The sequence below is a fragment of the Cricetulus griseus genome, chromosome 6, assembly GCF_003668045.3.
Source record: "Cricetulus griseus strain 17A/GY chromosome 6, alternate assembly CriGri-PICRH-1.0, whole genome shotgun sequence".
NCBI lineage: Eukaryota > Metazoa > Chordata > Mammalia > Rodentia > Cricetidae > Cricetulus > Cricetulus griseus.
Genome location: NC_048599.1, coordinates 3,778,451 through 3,803,088, shown reverse-complemented (window position 1 = coordinate 3,803,088; position 24,638 = coordinate 3,778,451). Strand labels below are relative to the sequence as shown.

General features: G+C 50.8%; 1 protein-coding gene across 1 annotated transcript in view; it reads left to right on the top strand.

The window, feature by feature from the left end:
- Window positions 1-24,638, top strand: part of Phactr3 (phosphatase and actin regulator 3) — a 197,777-nt gene that overhangs the window by 95,645 nt on the left and 77,494 nt on the right. Inside the window, exons 2-3 of the mRNA XM_035446563.1 lie at window positions 18,682-18,843; window positions 22,132-22,209. Of these exons, the coding sequence (XP_035302454.1) occupies window positions 18,682-18,843; window positions 22,132-22,209 (240 nt within the window). The remainder of the gene's footprint in view (window positions 1-18,681; window positions 18,844-22,131; window positions 22,210-24,638) is intronic.

Genomic DNA, 24,638 nt, shown 5'->3' with positions numbered 1-24,638 from the left:
CCTCTCCCCTTCCTATGTGCTCCAGGGCCCCCTCTCCTGTCTCTCCAGGGTCACTCCCCTCTAGAACTCCTCCCTATAGACCAGAGAGGTCTCTCTGGTTCCCCCATCATCTGCACATCTTGCTCAGTCTAAATCCGTGTCTTCCCAGAGAACAACCTTGACTATTCCTGCCCAGGAAGTCTCTTCAGTCCAGGACAAAGGGTCTGTCTTTGTCTACTGATATTCACCTGCGTGTAGCCACACATTTATTTATTCATATGACTGTTTCTGTTTTAATGTCCGGAGACTAAATGCTGTCTGTCCTTAAAATGCCCAGCCTTGCAATCTATGAATGTGGTACATAGCTTGCCCTGCAGTTTGATCATTTTTTCATTTTCTCAGTAACATTCCATCAAATGGGATGAGGCCCACCAAGCTCTGGACCTAAGAACAAGGTCTGTGTGTATTCTGGTTACCAAGGAAGTGCCATTCCCAGTGCAAGCCCAGGCACACAGCTGGCCCTGGCCAAAAGGCTGTTGGTAGACCAAAAGGTGCATTCAACACCAGTGTACCCCAGCGAGTGCTTTGTACAGAGTCAAGCGGTGAGTGCCATGTACAGTGTTGTGTGGTGAGTGTCTTGTACAGTGTCAGGCGGTGAGTGCCATGTACAGTGTCAGGTGTTTCCTCTTCCCTGGTAGGAGGAACACAGATGGAAGAGATGTGACATGTGTTCCACTCAGATGACATGGATTAAATGCAGTTGTCACTGTGAGATGATTTCTGGAAGCTATTCCTACCTTTACTTTGTTTCCATCTCAAACAAGATAATTATTTCTTGTTTTCATGAAAAATTAAAAGAACCCAGTGTGTTTGTTCAGCGACTCCTTCTTCGGGGGGCAGATTGATGGTGTTAATAATGTAAAAAACATGGGCTAATTTATTTCATTTGTTATCTTGGCTGAGGTGACAGTGGATGCTAAGCACTGTGAGGAATAGTATGGACTGGTTCTGTCCCCTCCTCCCAGTGCCCTGTAGAGCCAAACAGGAATGAGGTAGCCCCCAGAGGACCTTGACATTGGTGGAGTCTGCTGTGGGACCCACAGTGCCAAATGGGAGTACCTTTACCCACAAGGCTGTGACATGGGTCGAGTTCACAAGACCACACCCATGACCACGCCCATGGCTCCTTGGTGTTAAGTGGCAGAACTGGAAGCCACGCCCAGGGGACCCAGCCCAGTCTGTGCCTTCCTGTGCTGCCCTGAATAGTGACACATGAACTTGTCTTTCCTTAGAGATCTCTAAAGAAGATTTTTTGGGTAACAAAGAACTCTGATATGAGGTGCACGTTTTAAAAACTAAAGTTTATTATTACTGTGTGTGCATGCCTGATGCAGGCGTGACAGTGAGCACACACCTGCTGCAGCACACACATGCATGTCAGGGTATGGCTGTGGAGTTGATTCTGTCCTGCTAGATCGTGCCAGCTGGCTGAGGTCACATGGCCTCACGCTGTCTCCAGATGGCACTGCTCCTTCCCCTGGCAGTACCAGCTCCTCTCAAGAGTCCTTCCTCCTCTAGACAAGGACCCATGAGGTCCTATGAAAGTTTAATGTGTGCACAGTGCCCTGAGGTTTGTTTTGTTTTAATAAATTAGTTTGTAGTCCTCACCAATAGCAGATGAATAAATTAGTAATAAGCTGTCCCTCAGGGGCTGTCAGCTTGATGGGTGGCTGGCTGGAGGGTCACTTTCTCTTATTTATTCTCATGGGGTCTCCTATCAGTTACTTTTGTCCTTATGACAGTTTTGAGTTTTACAGGGTTTCGAAAGGATGGTGGGTTTTACAGGGAGTGGCAATGACACTCAGCTCACCTCCCCAGAGGAATGGCTGGAAGGAGCCTGCTGTTTCCACTGAGCCTGGTCTGTAAGAGGCCTTTAAAAGGTTTAGAAGAATTGCTAAGGCATGAGGGTGGGCCCTGGAGCTTCCTTTTCTGCTTTTGTCACAAATGTGGCCTATGTTAATGAGAGCTCTGTCAGATTTCACTAAGGGCCCAGTGTTTCTTAGAGAGAGAGAGAGAGAGAGAGAGAGAGAGAGAGAGAGAGAGAGAGAGAGAGAGAGAGAGAACTTACTGAGAGAGAGACAGACAGAGACAGACACAGAGAGAGACAGAGGCAGAAACAGAGACAGAGAAAGGAAGAAAAGCAAAGGATCAGCTGAAGATGGTGTAGTGTTGCTAAAATTCCTTCCCAGAAGGACACAAAAACAATGTCAACTTCCTGCCCTAAGGTTCCAGCAACAAAATGCCAAAGGACAAACCACCAAAAAAATCTTCCAGAGTTCTCTCTAGGGAACCAATGAGTCTACTGGGCTTCCTTACAGAGCCCAGTTGAGAGGTCCTCCCGGCCCCTAGCAGGCCACACCTGGAAAGTCTCTTCAGCAGGGGTGAGCCCTTCCCTGTGACTGTGACTGTGGATGCTCCTTCTCCTAGTCTTCCATGACCTGTGTGCTCTAGCCCCTCCCTTCCAGAGGCCATGGGCAAGTAAGGTAGAGCTGCGTGGGACAGGTGACAAAGAACATCCGGCTACTCTTGTGACCCACCCCACCCCTCTGGGAAGAGTGTGAGCAGTCAACATGCCTAACTGGGATGACGGTTTTGCTGGAGGGCTCAACCGAACTCCCCAAGATGCAAGCTGCTTGGCCTAGAGGACAGTTGTCACTCACAATACATCTAATGTTGAGCACTGGACACTATGGATCACTGTATACATGCCTCATCTGGGGGATTCTTGTGGTGATCACTTGTGACAGGGACAGGTTTATATCTCCACTCATCAGCAACAAGGAACTGAGGATCAGAGGGTTCAAGTCTCAACAAGTCATCAGAACTTGCATTCAAGTCCAGTACATGCTGGCTCCTGGAACTGAAGGTTGGCCACACCAAACCTTGCCAGTAAAACACACCTACAATATGTTTCCTCTCAGGAGGTCACCTTACTGGATTTGTGAGAGACCCTGCACTGGTGTGGAAATTGGTTCAGCTTGCCAGTGGTCTACACACTCTGTGGGATGCAGTAAGGTCCCCTGGTGATGCACACAGTCCACCAGAACTTTTCTCCAGAAGCATCTAGTGTTTTTTTTTTTTTTTTCTTCCTAGACAATAAAGAAAAGAGAGGCATGGAAACAAGAGGAGCTATTTTGTCACAGCTAGGGATGATAAGCACCAGTAGAGAAGGACACCAGGCCTGTGGGGTTTCCTGTCCTCTTAGCAGAGGGACTTTAATAAGGGACCTCCCCGACTTCTCTAGGCCATGAAGTCATGAGAAGCAAACCAAGTCCTTGCTTTCAAGAAAATGCTGTTCCAGTGGGGAAAGGAGCAGATGGCTGAAGAAATCAATGCCAGGGCAGAAAGTACAGCAGTGTGACTCCTTGGGTCGTGAAGGAAAGCCACCCATAGCAGAAGGCTATGGGGGGAATGGTACCTTTGTCCAGTGTTGGGGGTGTTGCAGTGAAGAGTCACCGTGGAGGCCATAAGGTGGCCATGCTGGGGCACAGATGGGGTGTGTGAGTGCAGTCCTCATTGTAGCTGGAGTGTAGCACTCAAGTCAAGTGAGTGTCATGTGTGACTACCAGGGGAATTCGTGTTTGCCTCCGTGTACCTGGAGCCTCCACAGGGCGTCACCTGAAAATGACTGAGCCTGGTCTGAGCTTTTGCCCATCTCTTTCTAGGTAGTCTGGATGGTTGGGGAGCAGAAATGGGGCTGGTAAGTCTTAGGCATTGGTGGCTCTTGCCACAATCGGTGCTGCAGGTGGCAGTGGACAGACAAGTGGAGGCAACTGTGGGAGGAGCTGAAGTTCTGGAAACATTGGCAAGTGCTGGGCTTGACTTGACATGGAGCCTGTGTCTGGGGATGGGGATGGTAGAGGCCCCAGGGAATGGAGGGCACGGCTTGAGGGTTACTTTCTGCTTTTCTCCCATCCATGTGTAGCGTTGGGTTCCATGGCATCTACGGGAGCCTGCACTGTAGCCTTCATCACAGAGTGATCTTAAAATCTTTTCTTCACCATGCAAAGAAACCCTGTACTCATCCACTGTCTGCCCCTGCATTGTCCTGTTCTGATCTGTCATATAAGATTATAAATTGTAGTGTGTGTGTGTGTGTGTGTGTGTGTGTGTGTGTGTGTGTGTGTGTGTGATTTGAACTCAGGTCCTCATGATTGCACAGACAGGTTGTGATCCACTGAGCCATCTCCTTAGCTCACTCAGTGTGTGGTATTTTATGATTCATATGTTTTGCTTGGCATCCTGTTTTCCAGGTTCATCCATGCTTCTACTCTTTATGTCCTGGTCTGTTCTACCTACAGATTTACTGCCTTGTATGTTTGGCTGCTGAACTTCTGGGCTGTTGTCTCATCAGCTAGGAACAATGCTACCACAGATATTCACATGTCAGTTTCATGTGGCTGGTGTTTTCAGGAGTTGGACTACTAAGTGGTAACTGTTTATCCTTTGTGGGAGCTGTCAGCTGCTTCTGAAGCCCAAACCCTAGTCCCAGGTATGTGTGAGGCTCCTGGTGTCTCTGCCTCACCCTCATTCACAGGTGACTTAGGACATCTTGACAGTCACTATGTTGAGGAGTTGAGGGAAGAAATGGTTTCCAGGGCTGAGACCAGAGTGGTCCCTGGGGGATCAATTTGGCTGAAACATTTTAACCACACATGCAGCCTTGGCTCTGGGCTACAGATTGCAATCAAAGACCCTTTGTGCTGTTCAGGCAGCTGGAGAGTTTGGAGTTGGTGGGAGGCAGCTGAGTGGGTCTCTGATGTGTGTCTGTAGCAGCTGACCAGTGAGTGCCTTCTTTGACTCTGGTCCAGGCACCCCGACTTTGGATGGCTTCAGGGACCAGTACAGTCTCATTCCCTGGAGAGGCCTGAAGCCTGGAGTGTTCAGTCAGCCCTTTTGGAGGCTGTTGCATCCCAAGCCTTTCTGGGGGATTTTGTCTCTGTGCTAATCAGCCCCAATAGAAATGCACACACTTGACTTCCTCCAAACCCAATGTCTTTTCATGCTATGGAAACCAGAGTGGGTCAGCTGAATGTGTTGCAAATGTTTTTTGTTTTGTTTTTAAACTGGATTCTGGCTCTTTGTCTCAGGGTGTCTTTTGATTAGATTTCTTTGTGTGTATGTGCACTGCAAATGAGTTACATGCACTTGAGTTTCTGGGTGTGCATGTCTTTGTGCACACACGTAGAGGTCATGGTCAGAAGACGTAAGGTCTCCAGCTTGTTGCTTTGAGCCAGGGTCTCTCCCTCTGTGAACTATTAACTCACTTTTTTGGCAGGGATGGCTTGCTTGCCTGCAAACTCTGTCGATCCACCTTTCGGTGACCCCCAATGCTAGGCTAGCCCTTGAGCAAATTCTTAATATACATGGATAGATAGATGGATGGATGGATGGATGGATGGATGGATGGATAGATGGGTGGATGGATAGATGGGTGGATGGATAGATGGGTGGATGGATGGATGGATGGATGGATGATGGATGGATGGATTGATGGATAGATGGATAGGTGGATGGATGGATGGATGGATGGATGGATGGATGGATGGATAAAAGTAAAGGTCTGATTCAGCAGCGTTGGGTGAAGTTGTCTTGTCACAGCAGCACCATGGCCAAGCCCAAATCATGTTTGTCACTTAACAGGGAGTAAGGGACTCCCCTACCCATATCCAGGTGGCCCCCAATAGCCACTAACACTGCCTGACTCTAAGGCAGTTGTCACAATGGGACCCTGAGATCTCCAGGCTTCTCTGCTGGCTTCTCTCTGAGCTTGCTGACCTCAGGCGCTCTGTGCTGACTTTTACTTCCTCAGCAAGGACACATGGCCCCATCCACCTCTGGTTGCACTTCCTGCCTAGTGCACAAGCCCTGTGTGTGAGTCAGGTGTGCATTTGGTTCCCCTCTGCTGCAGCTCAGGGGTGTGATGGCCTTGTGGAGTCGACAGGAGTGCAATTCTGGGAGATTTTGCATACTCATGTGTTGGCTTGAAGACAAAGCTCAGTGAGGTATGAAAAAGACTTAGTGCAAAGTCACCTGCCACCAGAGGTCAAATTCATGACACAGTGGCATGGACAGCTTGTGACAGTCAGTACATGGGTATGGTCATCCAGCCATTTCCTGTGTCACTACTGTATATATGGAAGATATAGCCCCTCATCACCCACCACCCCCAGGCCCTGGAGGCCATTCATGCTTTCCATGTGTATGGATTGTCCTGCAAATGTACTCACACACATGCTGCCCCTTATAATTGGATTTTCATGTTTTCGGTGTTGATCTGGATTGTAGCATGAATCCTGTGTGGGTCAGTAAGCCAATGCAGGCCATAGTGGAGAATTCAGTGGAATTACCCAGCCTCCCAGCAATTCCAACCCTAGGCATATGCCTGTGAGAACTGGAAACAGGAACTCCAAAGAATCCAACAGTTCAGGGCTCTCATCAGCAATGCCACAGCAGCCACAGGGCCCCTGTCGCTCGCTGAATGGCAGTTACCCAGTACTTGGGCTCACAGATGTGATGTGACCACACAGGAGTGTGTTGTTATCTTTGGTTGGCTTTGTTAAAGCTTGCTTAGTGCCCACTGATCCTCTACTGTGCTTCCTTAACCAGGAAGTCCTTTCCTGGCTGGGAGTCCCATCTTGTTTTCCAACCACAGTCTTTCTCCCCACTCCTTCCATTCATTCATGAATTCATCCACCAGTTCCTGTCCAAGCCTGTGTCAGGTGCCTGCTTCAAACAGGGTCACTAAAATGGGGGGAGAAACAGACACTACTGAGTCTGTGAGATGGATGTGCTTCCAGAAGGGTGTGTGTGTGTGTGTGTGTGTGTGTGTGTGTGTGTGTGTGTGTGTGTGTGTGTCCTCCTGAGTGTTCATAGGCAGAGTAGAGGTGTGGTATGGGGTGCTGGGAACAGTGTTAAGGCATGTTGTGAGGTACAGGGTCAGGGTTGAGTTGCTGTGTGGGGTGTTGTGTTATGGACAATTAAGATGGGTGAGGAGGTGTTTGCATCAGGCACGGATAACCAGAAGGAGGAAGTGGTTTTTGGTGGGCGTGTGGGGAATAGTCTTTTTGTATGGCTGCCAGTCTGGGATCTGGGGCAGGAGAGGAGCTTGAGATCATGGGAGATAGGGCGATTTCAAGGGATTGAGGACAGGAACTACCACAGAGTCTGTTAGAGGGCTGCATGTGTGGGCATGCACAGAGGGTGTGGGGTGGACATTGGAGGGGCCAGCCCGGCCTGGGGATGGTAGACACCGTGTGTCTCCCTGTTCTGGTGTCTTGTCCACTCACTGTTACTATCACTTGTCCCCAGACTTCTCAACAACTGAGGCTGGTCTCATCAGGAAATGGATCCGAGATGCCAGGGGTCAGTGCCATCACCAAGGGAGTGAGAAATTGGTGGTGCCATGTGCCCACCCAGATCCCTGTGGAAGTTTAGGACTCCCTGGAGTTCCCAGTGTGTAATTCAAGTTGGTGAGCTGGCCCCCTGGAAGAGGGGAAAGGGGGCTGGCCATGTCTTTGTCTAGTAGGTTAGTGGGGCTAGATCTCTCTGGGTATAAAGGGGCTGATTCTTACAACACTGGCCACCTTCAAGGTCACCTAGCAGACAGGCCACCAGGAGGACAGGCCCCATCACAGCTGCTGGCTTCTCTGGTTCTGTTTTATATCTTCATCTTGCTCTGTTGCTTCTGTGACAATCACTAAAGGAAGCAGGGACAGCAGGGTAGGGGCCTGGAGCAAAATCAGTTCCTGAGAAGACGGACCACACACAAGCCCTGCGGACTTCCCAGGGTCCTTTGCTCCTGGGTGGAAGGGCTCCTCCCTGCACGGGGTGTCGTGTCATATGGTCCCCAAATTTATAGAAATTGTGAAAGAGCCAAAACCTGGAAAACCTGCAGGAACGTGCTGCATTCTGGAAAGATTCTGGAGCGGCTCCCATGGGTGAAAATCAGACAAAGAGAACCCCGGCTTGTTTCCATTTGGTGCTCGCCCACTTACCAAGCCTTGATCAGGCCCTCCTGGATTGTTTTAGGACCTGTATTTAATTTTCATCCTGACGGTCAAGTAGCCAGGATGGATGTAAAATAAATAAAGCCATAAGCCAAGGGTAAATTATAAATTGAGCTGAGGGCCTGCTTGCTGAGGGGTGGGAAGCAGCTGAGACCCAGGTCACAGGTTGCAGAAGTGTGAGAGAGTGATGCAGACGTGGGCCCTGGGGGATGAAAAAGACCAAACCAGGGCCTCCAGTCAGATATTCCCAACCTTTTTATGCCCAGAGGGACCAGGAGTAGTTTTTCCCTCAAGATGTTTTCAAAGGATCCACCCAGAGCAGTGGCTGTACTATGAGCCAAATCCAGGTACCTCTAGTTTTTGTCAATAAAGTTTTATTAAAATATAGTCACATTCATTGATTTGTTTATCAGCTCTGACTGATTCCCTGCTCCCACAACCAGGCTAGGTGGCCAACAGAGCCCTTGACATTTGTCACCTGGCCTTTAGAGAAGATATCATCAGCCCAAGTTGACCTCAAAATGAAAAACCAAAACAGAAAAATAAAAAAAGAAAGAGTGCCATGCCTTTAACATGAAATGTTTTGGTTTAAAGTCTTCCAGAGCATAAACTAAGCAAGATGCCTGCTTTGTGCATTCACATGTGTTTCTGTGTATGTGTTCTGAATATGCAGATGTGTGCATGTGTGTTCTGAATATCCAGATGTGTGCATGTGTGTTCTGATATCCAGATGTGTGCATGTGTTTTTGTGTATGCAAATATATACATGTGTTTTGTGTTTGCAGATGTGTACATGTGTGTTTTATGTATGCAGATGTGTACACATGTGTTTTTGTGTGCTCTGTACATGTGTACTTGGGTACATTTCCCACAAATGTGTGGAGGCCAGAGGTGAACCTCAGATGCTGTTTTTCTGGGCGCTGTCCTTGTGCTCTTGAGACAGGCTCTCTAACTGGAACCTGGGCTTACCAGTTAGTGCAGGCTGACTAGCAGAGAGCCAAGGGGACCACTGCATTTCCACTTCCCAGCTCTGGGATTGTGAGTGTGCACTGCCTGCACTGGCTTTTCATGTGGCTGCTGGGGACTGAACTCAGTCTCTCTAACGTGGCGAGGACTTCATCATGGAGCTGTCTCCCCTGCTCCAAGAGACCCATTTTAAAATCAGCCTGTCATCTGTAGCTGTCACTGAGTCATGGAAGGAGCTAATCTAGCTCTTTGGTTCTAGAAAGTTCAGAATGCGGACTTTGAATCAGACTTTTGCTTAGATTTGTAGTGAAGGGCTGAGGTCTCCCCAGTTGCCTTCTCCCCACTCTCTCCTTTCTGCAAAACGTAATTTTTAGGAGAATGTCTCTAGAAGCTGCTTTCCAACCCTTGTGAAAATGTAGGTAGCTTGTTGCCTGAGACTTTGCCTCAGAGTTTGCTCTGAGAAATCCAGAAGCATCTAAACAGCAGAGTGATGTTGGCAGGGATGCTCCCATTCCTCCTCCGGACTCCATCACCTCCTGTCTGGGCTCTTGCCTCCAGCTCTGCCCAGCATCTCCAGAGCCTCCATAGTTACAGCCTGCACTCAGCTTTGCCTGGGAAACTGGCCATCTGCCTGGCCGGCCGGTGACCATTAACAGAACCACGGGTCGATTCGAAACAGATGGCACTCTGGTTAGAGCACTGTCTTATCCCACAATTCATCTGAGCAAGAACGGCTGATTGGGTGACATCAGAGGTGACAATGGTGGCCATTTCTCTTGCTTTAATTTCAGTATGACTGCTGGGTACAAGGCCTTGGGCAGCTAAGGGAACATGGCTGCTTAGAGAACCAACTTCTGGTAGGACGTTGGAGAATTCTCATTAACTTGGGAGTGCAGATATCAGGGAAGACTTTTGTTTTCAGAATAAGAAATAGGCATTAACATTTCTTGCCAGGAGGACATTGAGCCTGGTCTTAACAACTGTCTTCTATTCAGCAGTTTGTGGACCTGTTGCTGTCAGGAGTGATCAAACAGGCTGACCACGATTGCCTACTACAGGACCTGTCAGAGCCTTTACTGTGTCAGGGTGGAGTGTGGCTTCTCAAGAGGGACTTTGTGGTATAGACAGTGTTTCTTAGCTACCTCTTCATACCATACACAGAGCCTCCCTCTGTGAGGTCACCTGGAATACCCTGTAGACACCACCAGTGTCATAAGCTAGTATCACCCACTAGTTCAGAGAGTGTTCACTCTTCCGTTCTGTCTGCTTTCAGGACCTGGCATTGTGCAGAGTTAGGAGCTGTGTGGATCAAGGGAGTGTATTTCCTTATAGGAAGGCCCCTGTTCACTCTACACTCTGAAGCCAGAGGGTGGGGTTTCTGTCAAAGTGAGCTGTGATGGGATCCATGGTGTAAGGTGTATGGATGAGCTCAACCAAAGGGAGGCAACTGCCTGGAGTCTCCAAAACCTGATAGGCATGTAGGAATATCACTGTTCCCTACTTTTTAAATAAACATGTTGTCATCACCCCCTGCAATGGGCAGTTTCTGCTTCTATACTAAGCTGTGCATATGAGAAGCCTGGGGGGGGGGCACTAATCCTGCCTCCAGGGGAGGTTGCCCAGTTTTCCTTTTTTGAGCTTGCTTGACAGGAACAGCAAGATGTTGCTGTTACTCAGCACTTTTCCAGTTATGGAGGTCACAGAGGGGTGCATTTGCATATGTAAGGCTTGAAAATTTTTAAGTTTGATTTTGTAGGTTCCTACCCATGCATGTTGGGAATTTAGGGATGGTTGTCAAACCTTGTGCCTGCTGCCTTGCCCTCAGCAATGGGCCTTTTGGCTCCAGGTCACTTGGTGGTTTAGTCCCCAGTCTCCCTTTCTCTCTGATGGTAGCTGGTGATCTGCTGAGTGGGTGTCTTGAGGGCTCTGGCTCTTGTCACTCACTGAATTCCATCACTGCACAGGACCAGGAGAGTCACTGTCCATTGTCAGGCAGTGGTGACGTCCCTGGGGCTGTTAGGGTCAGAGCCCGAGTCCTGTCAGCCCTAACATACCAGGCTTGGCCATCTGTCCTCAACAGGTCAATTCAAGACAAAGTAATGGAAAAGCAGGGAAAGGAGACTGATTCAACGTGGTCACTCTGGGAAGAGGAGGTTCAGTGACCCCAAGTCCATCTTCCAGGTCCTGACATGAGGTTTAGGTTTAAATAGAGGAGGGCAAGGGGTCAGAGTAGCTAAGCAATCCTGGTCAAGGAGTTCTCTCACCCATCACTGACCAGCCGTTGTCTCAGGTCCAGCCCATCACTGACAAGTCAGCCATTTTCTGGGCTCCAGTTTCTACTGCAAGAGGGTCTGACAAGCTATCAGAACTGAGTGAAATCTCTTCCTGGGAGATGAGTTCCTGTGGCTTCAGCCTTTCCCTTCTCCCAGCATGAAAAGAAGAAATCACAATTCCTTGGAGTCGATTGTCTCACTGGTCTGAATGTTGATGGACAGGGGGACACATGTCTCCAGGACATCTTAGTCACTCCCAGTGTGGGCACAAGGATGAAAATGGTGCTCCACCTACTGGGAATGGGACGGGATAGAAGGTTCTAGTTCATGTTATGTGCACAGGACAGAACACGGCATACAGCAGAACTCTATCCACTGCTGTGTCTTATAAAGACATGGCAAGCCTTGCTTCCTGGCTTCTAGGTCTTGTCCCGGCCTCACACCTTCAGCCCTGCCAGCCAGTGGTCTGACATTCACCATGGTCTCAAGACTGGTCTGATACTGGGACCAGGACACTTGTCCTCAGGACACTTGTCACAGCCACCTGCCACTCTTGGTTGGGCCCTCTGCTCTGTACTCTAGTCTACGATCTTTCAAATCCAAGTGCATGGATCCCTGCTAGAAAATTAGTTTGTTGCTCATGTATCAATGTTAGCGAATTTAATTTTTTAAAATTAGGTATTATACCCTGCTTATTTCCAGCCAATGAGATAGATGCAGCTGCCCATAGGGATGGTTTGGTGGTGTGTGCTTGTGTGTGTGTGGGTAGTAGTCATAAACTCAACATGCCACTTCTGCTACATCCGAGTCTTCTACACTCATATTTCTCTCTGGGCTCTCCAGCATCTGGGGCTGGCACTGTGCCCACTGTGCACTCCCAGGAAAGGTATGTTTGTGGTTCTGTGCCCTTCTCACTCCCACCGTGGGCCCCAGCAGTTTTCACAGCACTTTCCAAGAGGTCCCTCTGCAGCAGGTCCTGTCTGGGCTTCTCCTAGTTTTCCATGAGCTCAGCAAGTTCTGTGGCAGGGACAGTGCCCAGCACCTAGAACCCTCAGATCTAGCCCTGGCCTTTGTTCCATTGTGATGTTTCTCGGTTGGATTGCGGGAGAGGGAAAGACTCCATACAGAACGCAGAGCTGTCCACCTCATTCTGTACTTACCAGCAGCTTCCACAGTGGATCTTTTATTCTCTCAGAAGAAGGTAACACCTTGAAGGACAATGGCACCCATCACTCTTTCCGGAAGCCTGAGCCTTCCTGGTACACAGCAGCCCTCTTCGGACACTTGATAAATGAATCAGTGAGTGAATGAATGAATGTAGTTAAGAAGATAACCATTTTCTTCCGTGGGTCCCTACCACCCTGAGGCCACTGGGTCTCAAGTGTCTGACTTCATTCCCTAGAGAAGTGGGGTCTCTTCCACGGAATTTAGAAGGGAAGGCATCTCGGTAGAGAGGGAAAGAGTGGTGGGTCTTCTAGGGAGAAGCAGAAGTGACCGTTGACCCTATGCTTGGGCGTCAGAATTATGGATGGGAACAGTCCCAGTTCCAGCCTTTGTAACCCTGTAGCCTGGAATCTCTGGCTGAGCAGGTATTCGCTCCAGCAGCCTTGGGTGTTGCAGAGTGAGTTGCAGGGCAATGGTTGAGGGCATGGGAGCTCAGAGGGTGAGGACTCTAGGAATAAGGGGTTGGGACCAGGAGTCCCAAGCAGTGGGCATGGAAACCAGCCCTGCAGTTCATTGCAGCCAGCCAGGTGTGGGGCCCAGGATTGTTTTTGACCCTTGCTTTCATGAGCAGTGTGCATGTGCCACCCTGAGCCCAAGATGGGGTTGGATGCGTACCTGCCTGTGGATACCACATCAGAGTAGACCACTCGGGAGTCTCAGGAGGGAAGCCTCTCTCAAGGTTACTCAGGGGCACATGGAAGGCAGCCACTAGATATGGAAGCTGGTGTTACAGCAATTAGCTGCTAATGCCTCAGAGGTGGCAGAGGTGGCCCAGCATTTAGCACTCCTGTGTGACTCAGAGACCTGCTAATGGGACCCACTAATGAGGCCTTTGCACCTCCCAGAGTCTCTTTTCCAGAAGAAGGTGGTATCTGTTACTCCAGGGAGAGAGGCTCCCGGAGAGAACTCACAGGAAGGAGACAGCAGGATGCTTGCTTACTGCTCACCTGTCCCCTCCCTTTGTAGACACGCCCGTGGTCCTTACCGAATACTAAGATTTATACATGGCTCATTCCCCGTGTGTCAGCACAGTCCCTGGGTGGGTGGGTGTCTGGGGCAGGGCTGTACCTGCTGAAACAGCACAGGTTTTGTCCCCTGCTCAGTGAGTTCCCCATACACAAGTTCAAGACACTTGCCCATCTGTCTCAGGTGTTTGAAGGTAATCACTCTCCAAATGGCAGGACATGCATGCTGACCTTTCTTCTCCCGGACACCTGCCTGCCTGGCCTGGGTTTGAGACACTCGGGTTAGGAAGAGGCAAGGAGGCCAAGTACGCAGCTTTCAGACCTCTGCAAGCTGTTCCCACCCCTCCCCCATGAAGCCTTTTGATTCCCTGATGGTGTGAGAGCCACGAGGACAAACCAGTCTATGCCACCTGATTATTTGGGTACCATACACAGGGTTTCTGAGCTGAAGATTTTGCAGTAGCTCCCTGCTGAAATGTTGGTCACCCTTTGCCATCTCTCGCCTGGGACATCCTCAGACCAGCACAGCCCATTCTGCAGGTACAGCAGCTTCCTCTGACATTCAGTAGACCAGCTCTGCACAGCCTTTCCAATGCTTCCTGCTTGCAGGGTCAGCATGCAGCCCGGTCTCTGCATCAGGGGTTCCCTGGTACCATCTTGCATGTACTGTGCCAAGATTCCCTGAGCCCCAGGGACAGTGCCTCCCCTCTACCCCACCAGAACTCTGTCCTGGAGCTCCCAGCGGGGTGAGGGAGGGAAGAGTGGAGGCCCCAATGACCATGCATGCACACATGCAAATCGCATGTGGTGTGGCATCGTGGCAGGTGATGGGTGTGATGAAGGCAGATGAAGAGGTGGGCAGTAGAGAATGTCTTCTAAAGATGAGCACTCCATCCCTACTCACCATGTCTGTCCCCTGCTCCACGGCAGCTATGACCCAGGAGGGCAAGTGTTCTGTGTCTCCTCTTCTCTTTACAATGCGTCCCTACACAAGTCCCTGGTACATAGTGGATGCCAGTCCATTTTTGCAGAATGATAGAGTGGATGGGTGGGTGGATGGATGGATGGGTGGGTGGGTGGATGGATGGATGGATGGATGGATGGACGGATGGGTGGACGAATTCTTAAGCAAAGGGAGGAGTGCAGTCTGATGAATAGCCCAAGTGCCCCTTCTGTCCTTTGTGCAGTGAGGATGACTGTGTGACAGAGCCCAGGGTGTCCCTTCCGGAACCTATGCTAGCCACTGAGGGGAAGGTTTGGGGGAGGCAAGCACAGTGATGATATTGACATTGATAGTGAGAATGTTGGAAGAGGAGGAAGATATGGAGGAGGAGAAAGAGAAAGAAGGTGATGAAGGGAGAGGAAGGGGAGGAGAGGGAGGAAGCCTGGCTCTCCCTCCCACTCCCCCTCACCCAACGCAGAAGCAAGTCACAACAAAGAAGATATCCCCACCCATCGTGACAGACCACAGTGCAGAGAAAGCACGAGGATGGCAGAAGAATGGCCAACACTTCGTTCTACTACCGAGCATGAGTGCCAGGACGGAGGCCCAGGGCTGCCTCTGGCCTTGTGTTCCCAGCAGTTTCACCAGCCATGTGCCCATGTGTGTGTAGGCTGGACAGTGCTGATGGCAGTGGTGTGGCAGAGCACAGACTATACTGACAGTTTGTCTTCCCCTGGCCAGGGGGCACCTGAGGTGGAGCTGAGCAGGAAGTGATCTCACTGGCTTCCTATGTCCAGGGCTCACAGGGCTCTGGGCAGAGGTCCAGTGTAGGTATCTGGGGCTGAGTACCAGGTATGCTGGTACTTTGGCCAGGGTCCCAGTGATCTGGGTCATTAATGAAGTTATTTGACTGACTTGTAGTTTAATCTATGTGTGCTGCTTCTGGCCCTGGAGGCTCAGCCAAGCATGCGCCATCCTCCTCCACAGCCTGCGTGGTGTCCCTTGTGGGAATGTACTAGTTACCTTGATGGGCATCCCCACCCTCTGTGATTCCCTTGACCATTCACACTGTGTGCCTATCTGGTGCTGCAACAGGGTATAAAGGAGGCAAGGCACTGTGCTGTCTAATGCACTGGTGACTTCTCCGTCACATGAGCCGGAGGCTTAGGAGACTTGGCCTGTTGCTGTCCTTTGTCCTTTTGTGCCATAAATGTTGCTGGGACCAACAGGCTGGCAGTTCCGTACCCATCTGGCACCAGTGGGAGGAGGAAGGAAAGGGAAGGGGGAGGATCATGGGATAGATTGCCTTGGGAAGGGAGAGGCTGTCTGCATCCTGTCTGGACTCCCCGTGTGGCCATGGGGAAGTGACTGATGGCAGGAGGTGTCCAAGACTGACCTGCACCTATCAGCTGCCGTTGTTCCTGACATGTCCTGTTCCCCACTATTTGCCAGGTGTTTGGTTAACTTGTGACACTGTCGTGGGGGATGTCATCTTGGGTCCCCTTATGTTTTGGTTTGTGGTACTTGCAGAGAGGTCCCCTGAACAGAGCATCCCTAGGCTTGTCCTGAGAGACAGGGGAAGTCAGTGTGCTGAGAGCCTTCGGGATCTGCCTCGTGCTGGCCCTTCCCTCATGAGGTTGGCAGCTCCTGCTTTGCAGATGGGTCACGGCGGACCGTGGGGAAGGTGGGTTACTGAAAGCCTCGATGGAACGCTTTATTGTGATCCTGACCCATTGGATTCCAAAGGCTGGCCCTCGCTCACCCCCCAGAGCCTGGCGCTTCTGGGGTACAGTCACACCCAGTCCTGCTCTGCCTGCCTCTCCAGGCCTTGCTGAGGCTCTGGAGTCCCTTCTCTGGTGGCAAATGGACCCCAGGCTGTGGGAGGTTTGGGGTGGCAGTGTGGTCATAGGGCGAGGCGGCTTTTTTGGTCAAGATCCATGGCTTATGTCAGGCCTTCAACTTCTTCCAAGGGACATTGGAAGTTTGTATCTAATAGCTTTGGATGGGACTCAGGATTCGATCACTGCTAGAAGTGACAATATTCCTTGCCAGGGGAAGGGTCTCTTGTTTAAGCTGTGACATCTGGGTTGGGATCCAGGGTGAGCAGTTGTTGGTGGCACTGCTCTGCACCCAGTTGTTTCCTGTAGTCTGTTCTTGCTGAATTTTGTTTTCTATATGAACTAAACTTCTAACAAAGCCCCATGTGACTGAAGCCCTGAAACACCCTGTGTGGGGTGTCCCCGTCCCTCCTCGCCCAGCCCCAGCAGTGAGCTTTGCTTCTGTACAGGTACAAATGCATCCCATGCACACAGCAGCTTGGGCCTGCACTCCACCCTGTACTCCGCCCTGACTCTGCCCTGCACTCCGCCCTGCACACTGTACACCCTGCACATTGAAGTAGCATGATTTTGCACATATCTTTTTCAAGGTCTTTGAGACAGGGTCCCGCTGTGTGCGTGGCTGGCCTGGAACTCCTCATGGAGTCCCTCCTGCCTCTGTCTCTGCCTCTTTACTCCCCACTTGCATGGTAGTTTTGACCTCGTGGTTCTCCTTGGGTTTCTCTGTGTCTGTGCTTGTGGCTTTGCCCGATTCTCTCCCACACCTGTACCCTGGTTAGGGAGAGGAGAGCAAGCTAGCCAGTCCCCAACAGATCTGAGGCAGGGTAAGCATAGGAGTGTCCTGGATATCACTTATTTGGGTCATACCCCCTCTTCTAGTAACACTCTTGGCAGCCCAGCTCCTTCACCTGCCTGAACCACACATACACACCCCTGTACAAACAGTGCTCCTAGTGACCTGAGCCCGACTTGTGTCCCTGCCTGCATCAGACTGCACGCATACCCCTTGCTAAGCAAGGGCTGTTTCCCTTCTGCTTGCAACCACCAAACTTAAAGCCAGTTCCATTTGATCATACTCTGTGTCCAGGTGTGAGACCAGAAAAGGGTGATATGATCTGAACTCATTTGGGGTACATGGATGGCAAGGCAAACAGTGTCCTCAAAGTCAACTTTTGGGGAGAAAGCCCCCTACTTCTCATAAGTAGACACACATATAATAAAATCAAAAGCATCATGGCAAGGGATATGCACAGTGAAGAATGACTATATGACCTAATTCATAGTCAGAACAGAGAACTGTCCACACTATGCTTCTCAGTGAATAGCCCTTCCTTCTCTGGAACCTCACGGAAGGAACCTCAGAAATACATTATTGGGTCCTTGACTCATGTGACCCGCTGTTCCCATCGCTTTAAGTGACGCTCCCTCACTACTTTTTGCAAAAACGGGTTAGCTTTTATCTCAGTCCCATACATAGGAGACCAGGAGTTTGGGAACACGTCACTCAGACCCAGATCACAGCTAACAGCTGGACCTGCAGGTTGCTGTCCGTCCCTAGCATGACACGCTGCACTACCTGGGATTTCCTGGTCCATCTGTCTAGGTGCACCTTCCACTGTGTGTATGTGTCCTTGTCACCAGCAAGGAGGGACCCAAAGGCCAGATGTTCCCTTGGTTCGCTCAGTCTCAGCTTGCTCTGTAGTCATTCCCTGGGGTGCTCTGGTTGCCAGACCTGTGTTGTGTGGTGTTCTGAAGCTGGTCCTGGTCTGGGCCAAGCTCTTGGACAGCTGATAACCAGGAGAAGGCGGTTGGGGGCGGTTCCTTGATGCCTATGTGTACAGTGCATAATCCAAGGGCTTGGCCCATTCTGGGCAGGGAAAGGATAAGGATTTCCTGGAGGGAAAAACACTTATCTGAGTACATTGTTTATACCCAATATGTGTGTTTAATGTAGAACCCACAAGCAGCATACATCCCAGGGTAGTTATGGATATAGCCCAACATGTCTGTAGATGACAATACCATACCCAGTGTCAAAATTTGGGACATCCCTGGCTGAGGCAGAGGAAAACTGGGAAAGACAGCAGTGTGGATGGTAGACAGCAGTGTGGACGGTAGACAGCAATGTGGACGGCAGCCATAGCATGCACAAAGGTCCATCATGCGGTCAGCCAGCCTTTAGCCAACCATGGCAAAGGGGTAGGGTGGGCAAGGGCTGTGAACTGTGAGGGCTGTGGAGGGAAGGTCTCCATGGAAGGAAAATGGCTCACACCACTCATGAATTACCCTGCCTCCTGTGTTCTCTCTGTGTATCTGAAGGAGGCCCAGAAACAGTCCAGTGCGGTACCTATTCCCTGAACTATATGCTTTATGAGATCCCCTGATAATCATCCATTGAGACCCTTGCCTGTTCTTATCTTGCAGATGAGATGGACCAAACTCCCCCAGCACGCTCCGAGCCTCTCATCTCAGGGATTCGAACTCCCCCTGTGCGGAGGAACAGCAAGCTGGCCACCCTGGGCAGGATCTTCAAACCATGGAAATGGAGGAAAAAGAAAAACGAGAAGCTGAAACAGACCACGTCAGGTGAGAGCCTGGGGAGAGGAGGGCGGCACTAGTAACTAGGAGTCCCCACACCACACAGAGTGGTTCAGCCTCCCTCTGGTTACTGCATTTCACTGGCTACCTGATAGGGGTCGTCTCACAGACTGTATACACCCCAGACTTGATTGGCCATGACCTTGCTAACAGCAGGTACTCATTCAGTGCCCTTGGCTGACTTTTTCTAAAGACTTATTTTCATCTGTGTGAATGTTCTACCTGACTGTATTTGTATGTGTGTGTACCATGTATGTTCCTGGTGCCTGCAGAGGCCAGAAAAAGGGGTTAGATTCCCCCAAGGTGCTGGAGTTACCAGCTGTTGTCAATTGCCAAAGAGAGTGCTGAAAACTGAACCCAGGTCCTCTGGGAGAGCAGCAAGTGCTCCTAACTGCTGAGCCATCACCCTAGCCCCCAAGGGCTGACATTCTCGTTTCCAGAACACATTCCACAAGCTCACCAATGACTGTTGCATAGCTCTGACCCTCCCATTCAGATGAAGTAGGCCCTGCCTATGGCCCTTACTGCTCCAGGATCTGCCTGCCAGGGTGCAGTTTCTGCCTGAGCAGGCAGGTGCACTCCCCAGCTGTAAGCATAGTCTAGGGACGCTCTCCCAACTACCTCCCCCTGCCCGAGGATCTACCAGTTCCCCCACTCATTTGTATTGCACCCTTATGCCCAGCTCAGTGGCAGTTGGGGTTGTCCCATCGCCTTGGCCATCTCAGAATCAGCCATATGGTTGGTTCCAAGAGTGCACTGTAGCATGGTGTACAGAATGGAATGACCAAATGAGAGGCCACAGCATCAGGGGCTGGCAGCATCTGGCAAGTGAGGACCCCTCTCATGTGAGCCTATCCTCCTTTGAGAGGGGAAAGGACTCAGAGAGGAGTCTGCTCGCCCGGGGCAGGGAGTGGCAACTTGAGCCCTGGCTACCAAAGCTGGGTTCCTAGAAGGCTCAGCTTCCTGAGCCACCAACCCCAGGAGCCTAGAAGCCTGGGACTTAGGCCCTCCTGCTGAGCAGCTTGCCTTTTAGCTGGAGCTGTAAGCAATTAGTGAAGTTGCTGCATGTGTGGAGTTAGTCCCTGGCCTCAGGGACATGCCTGGCAAGTGCCTGTCTCAGGCTATTGCCTCTGAGGTCCCAGGGGCCCTAGCTTCCTGCCCAGCTCTGAAGAGACACAGGCGCCAAGGCTTGGAGCATGCTGGAGACAAAAGCCCAGGCACCCACAGCGTATCCAGCCTGGTGGGGGTGGGGCAGTGCAAGGTGGTAGAGGAGGAGGATCCAGCATTCACTCTGGTGTATGCAATTTACCAAATTATTTTAACTGCTCAAGAAGTTGATTGACAAATTATTCCTGACAAGAGCGAAAACAAGATGAACTGTTCAAGAATTCACAAGCACTTCCAGTGTGCCAGGCAGAAAGCAGAGGGAAAGCTGGGCATTCTATCTCCAAGGTCCCACCATAGGTCAGGAGTGCCCCAGAGGCGGGGGCTGGAGCAGGCGACCCCTGTGACCCTTCGATGCTGTGGAATTGGAAGGTTGGGAAGACTGGGCCAGTGCCTCTGGGCAAAAGGTTCTGCAGCACAGCTCTGTTCCTGCCTGGGGTTGTCAAGCTGCTCTGGGGACCCTGAAACACAGAGACTCTCTAGGTAACACCTCTGGTAGCTCCGCCCCTGGGTCCCAGACTTGGGCATTTGGAAATTGGGTAGGAGCACTGTATCCCACCCACATTCTTATTCTCAGCCTCTTGCTCTGATGCTGTAAATTTTAAGATGTCCAGTCCCCATATTAGGATGAGACAAGACAGAGGCCTCTAAGCCTTAAAGAGCAAGTGGGCCTGCTGTCCTTAGCTGACACTGGGTCAGCGATCAGATCTGAGTCAGTGCAAGCAATGTCCTATGTCCCAACCTGCCCAGTGGATGTATCCCAGGGACAAGCAGAGGAAGGCCAATTTGAGAGCCTCAGACCCTGTCTCTTCCTCCTTTTCCTCCCCCCTCAGCCTGTCCTCCAGTCTACCCTCACTGTCCCCTCCTCCAGGTCACTGACACATGGAAATTGGTTTGGAAGTTGAGGCTACAGAAAGAAAACTCACCAGAAAGTGTCTTGTTCCTATAGAGTCCTGAATCCCCGTCCACTCTTTGTCCAGGTGTCCCCAGTGGGCTCCCTTCCCTGCTTCTGAGTCCACAGTTCAACCTGTAGACATGTGTCCTTTCTGACACCCAGGCCTGTTGGTCACAAGTAGAGACCAGACCTGTCCCGCTCTGCACCCAATACACAGGGCACACACTAGGTGCTCAGTCAATATGAGATCAACTGTAATGGATGGAAGGCCTTATCATCCCACACTCTGCAAGGATGGGGACATGTTAGTTTTTCCTCAAGAACTCCCAGCACCTAACTCAGAACATGGCTTCAAGTCCATGCTCAGTAAATACTTTAGAACATATCATTTGCACTGTCAAACCTTGTGGATACTCTGAACTCTGAAAGGTGGGCCATCTGTGTTCTTGCTCACTTGCCAGACTTTTGTCCCACATAGCCAGTGGCTTTGGGACCCCACTGACAAGCAGGCTCCACTCTGAGCTTTCAAAGAAAGCATCCAAGACCTAAGCAACTATGTGGTTTTGTATTTGAGGTTCTCGGGGGTGGACAGATGAAGGTCTCTCTCTCTCTCTCTCTCTCTCTCTGTGTGTGTGTGTGTGTGTGTGTGTGTGTGTGATTGGTTGGACCTGAGTCAATGCAGGCAATGTCCTGTGTCCTAGCATGCCTTCTGGGAACACCACAGGGACAGTCAGAAGAGGGTTGACCAAAGTCCGTCGGGTGGTGGATCCTCTGGATGCTGTAACCTGGGGTTGGCTGGAAGACGCTTCCCAAGGAGAGAAAGCTGGCACTAGCCACAGAAGGGCCTCCTGAACACTGGGGGTAAAGGGAGGGTGGCTCCGTCAGCTGTGAGCGAAGGAGCTATAGTAAGTAGAGGGTGATCATGCCTCGGGGCCAGAGTTAATGAGGGTATCATGACAGTACATCGCAGAAATAATATCCTGAACATGTCCCGGGACGCGCTTTCCTGTGGCTGGAGTTTTGGACATTGCTTATTACATGGCTTGGGTAGTAAACTCAGAATTGGTGTACCCCATGCTCTGTCAGGTAACAAGTCCCCGACCTCAGGCACTACCATCTCCCTGTCTCTTCCTGTTAACTAAGAGCACATGGAGAAGGCATGGTAGTCCTGCATTGCCTCCAGCTGTGACTTAACTGAGCATCTGTGTGTCCTGTAGCCCTGGAGAAGAAGATGGCTGGCAGGCATGGTCGGGAGGAGCTCATCAAGCAGGGGCTTCTAGAGATGATGGAGCAAGGTAAGCGGGCTCCTGGGGGGGTGGCAGACCTAAGTGGGGTCCCCAGGGCAGACCTAAGTGGGGTCCCCAGAGCATAGAGGACACCGGGCCGAATCACAGGGGCAGAGGGGACGGGAGGTGGGGCCCATGATGGGACTGTCAAGTCTGATGGCTCTCAGAGCTCAGGAAAGCCATCAGAGAAGGAAGGGGTATTCTGTGGCCAGGTGGGGGCTGCTTTCTAGTTCTCCAAGGGTGGAGGGATGGCTTGAGTCTGACTGTGCTATCTCCCTAGCCCCAAGGATTTTTCCTTTTGGCCAGGAAAACAAAAACAACCGTACACTTTGAAGATGCTATGTTCAATTAAGAAGGGGGAAATAAGGACAGAAATTTGATTTTGGTCAACAATAAATTTTTATTGAATTACAGATGAAGAAAACTTAGAGAAGCGATGCCATGGGCTTCCCTAAACTCCATGTGTTTGTCAGATGGATGAGGTCAGACTCAGTGATGGTGTTCAATCGTGTTTGGCTACAACCAGATCAGAAGGGCCGGGGTGTAGTGTCTTTACTGGCCATATTACATGGCTTCTGGCTTCTAGAGATACAGTTAGGAAAAAGCTAGCTAGCCTTGTCTGGAAAAAAGATAGTAAACGTCTTAGGCTTTGGGGTGTTTTCCTTTATTGCTATAATGAAATCTAAGACACAGGGTAACTTTATAAAGAAAAGAGATCTGTGTAGCTCACAGTTTGGAGGTTCAGGGTCCTAGAGTGCTCAGTTCTGAAGTGGCCTTTACTATGGTTTGAATAGGATAGGACTCCCCAGAGGCCTGCCTTTGAACACATGGTCACAGGGGGCAGGGCTTACACAGCAAGTGATATCCAGAATGTTGTGAAATCTTTAGAAAGTGTCTCACTGGAAGAGTGCACCCTGAAGTTTAAGCTCAGCCCAGCTTCTAGCCAGGCTTCCCTGTTTGCTGACCCTCAAAGGTAGAGGCAAGCCACCTCACACCCCTAGTGCTGCTGGCACACACTGTCTGTCATGCCTTTCCTGCCATGGTGGACGGTAACTCAGATGATCTGCCCTTTGTAAGTTTTGTCTTGCTGCGTGTTTGGTCATGGTGATGAGAATAGTCGCTAAAACAGCCTTCTTGCTGGCAGAGTGCCAAGGCAGCACACAGCGCTGTGTGAGCAGAAGTTACGCCCTGTGACTAGGAGCTCTGTCTTTCTATCCCACTGTCCCTCCTCTTCTCCCCAATCTGAGGCTCCGTCCTCATGACCTCACAGAACCCCAACCACATTCCAGTTACCTGGCTGCTGGGTTATCTTTCTACCCTCTAAATCCCATTTACCTATGACCTACAGACTTAAACTCCTGCCAGAGTTGTGGGGACCTGTTGATCACAGGGGTCATGCAGTCTGCTGTCGTCACCCGTGCCTGCTGTTCTGAGGCAGAAACAGACACAGAAAAATAGGTAGTGAGTAGGCATGGCTATGCACCAGGAAACTTCATTTATGGCCATGGAGATTGGAATTTTCAATCATTTCATGAATCATGAACTATTATCTTTCTTTTGGTTTCCTTCCCAACAGTTTAACGATGTGAGGTCCATTCTTAGCTCAGGGACACATAAAACAGGTGGAAGGCTGGCGTGGGCCTAGCCTGCCTCCCTCACAGCACCCTTTCCATCCTGCAGAGTGACTGGGCCAGGAACTAGAGTGGCCAGAAGCAGACTCCACCCTAGGTGGCTAAGCACTCAGGTGTTAACGGGCACCACAAATTTTGAGGGAGTGCCCACTATGTGCCAGACTCTGTGTGAGCTGATAGACAAGCCTGCTACTGAGAGGCTGTCCTCACAGAACACAGAGCCTGGGAGACACAGGCAGCAGGGGGTGCTACAAATACCAATCACAACTGCATGAAGGAGTTGAAGGTCTTGCTGGGGGTTTGAGCGGTGCAGGGTGTGAGGGATGTTTGTGGATGACAGGTGAGTGTGAGGAGTCTAGCATGGCTTTCATTTGGTTGCACGGGATTGCATGGGGTGGGTGTTTTGTCCCTGGTGAGCCACACCTGGGCACTTTCAGGAGCTCTCTGCTATTGGGCAGCTCTTAAATTAGGCTCTCTAGGGTAGGGCCACAGTCAGTACCTGATAAGCCTCCCAGCTGATTCCAGCTTCCTGCAGGAACATGGGAAGTGGCTCTCCTGGGTATGGAGACTGTCTAGCAGCCCTGGGAGCAGTGAGTACCAGGTCCCAGGGTGCAGGGGCTCAGGGGAGGGACCAGAAGGGCTAGAGACTGTGAGGGCAGAGAACTTAGGTGCAAAATGCCCTTTTCTTCCCTCCAAGGCTGGGGTGACAGGGGCATGCCCAGACTGTCCCAGGGACGAGGTCTGTGGGTATGCAGGAGAGCTTGTCCTTGTCTGTGAGCAAAAGTAGGTGTCCCAGGCTGCAAAGAC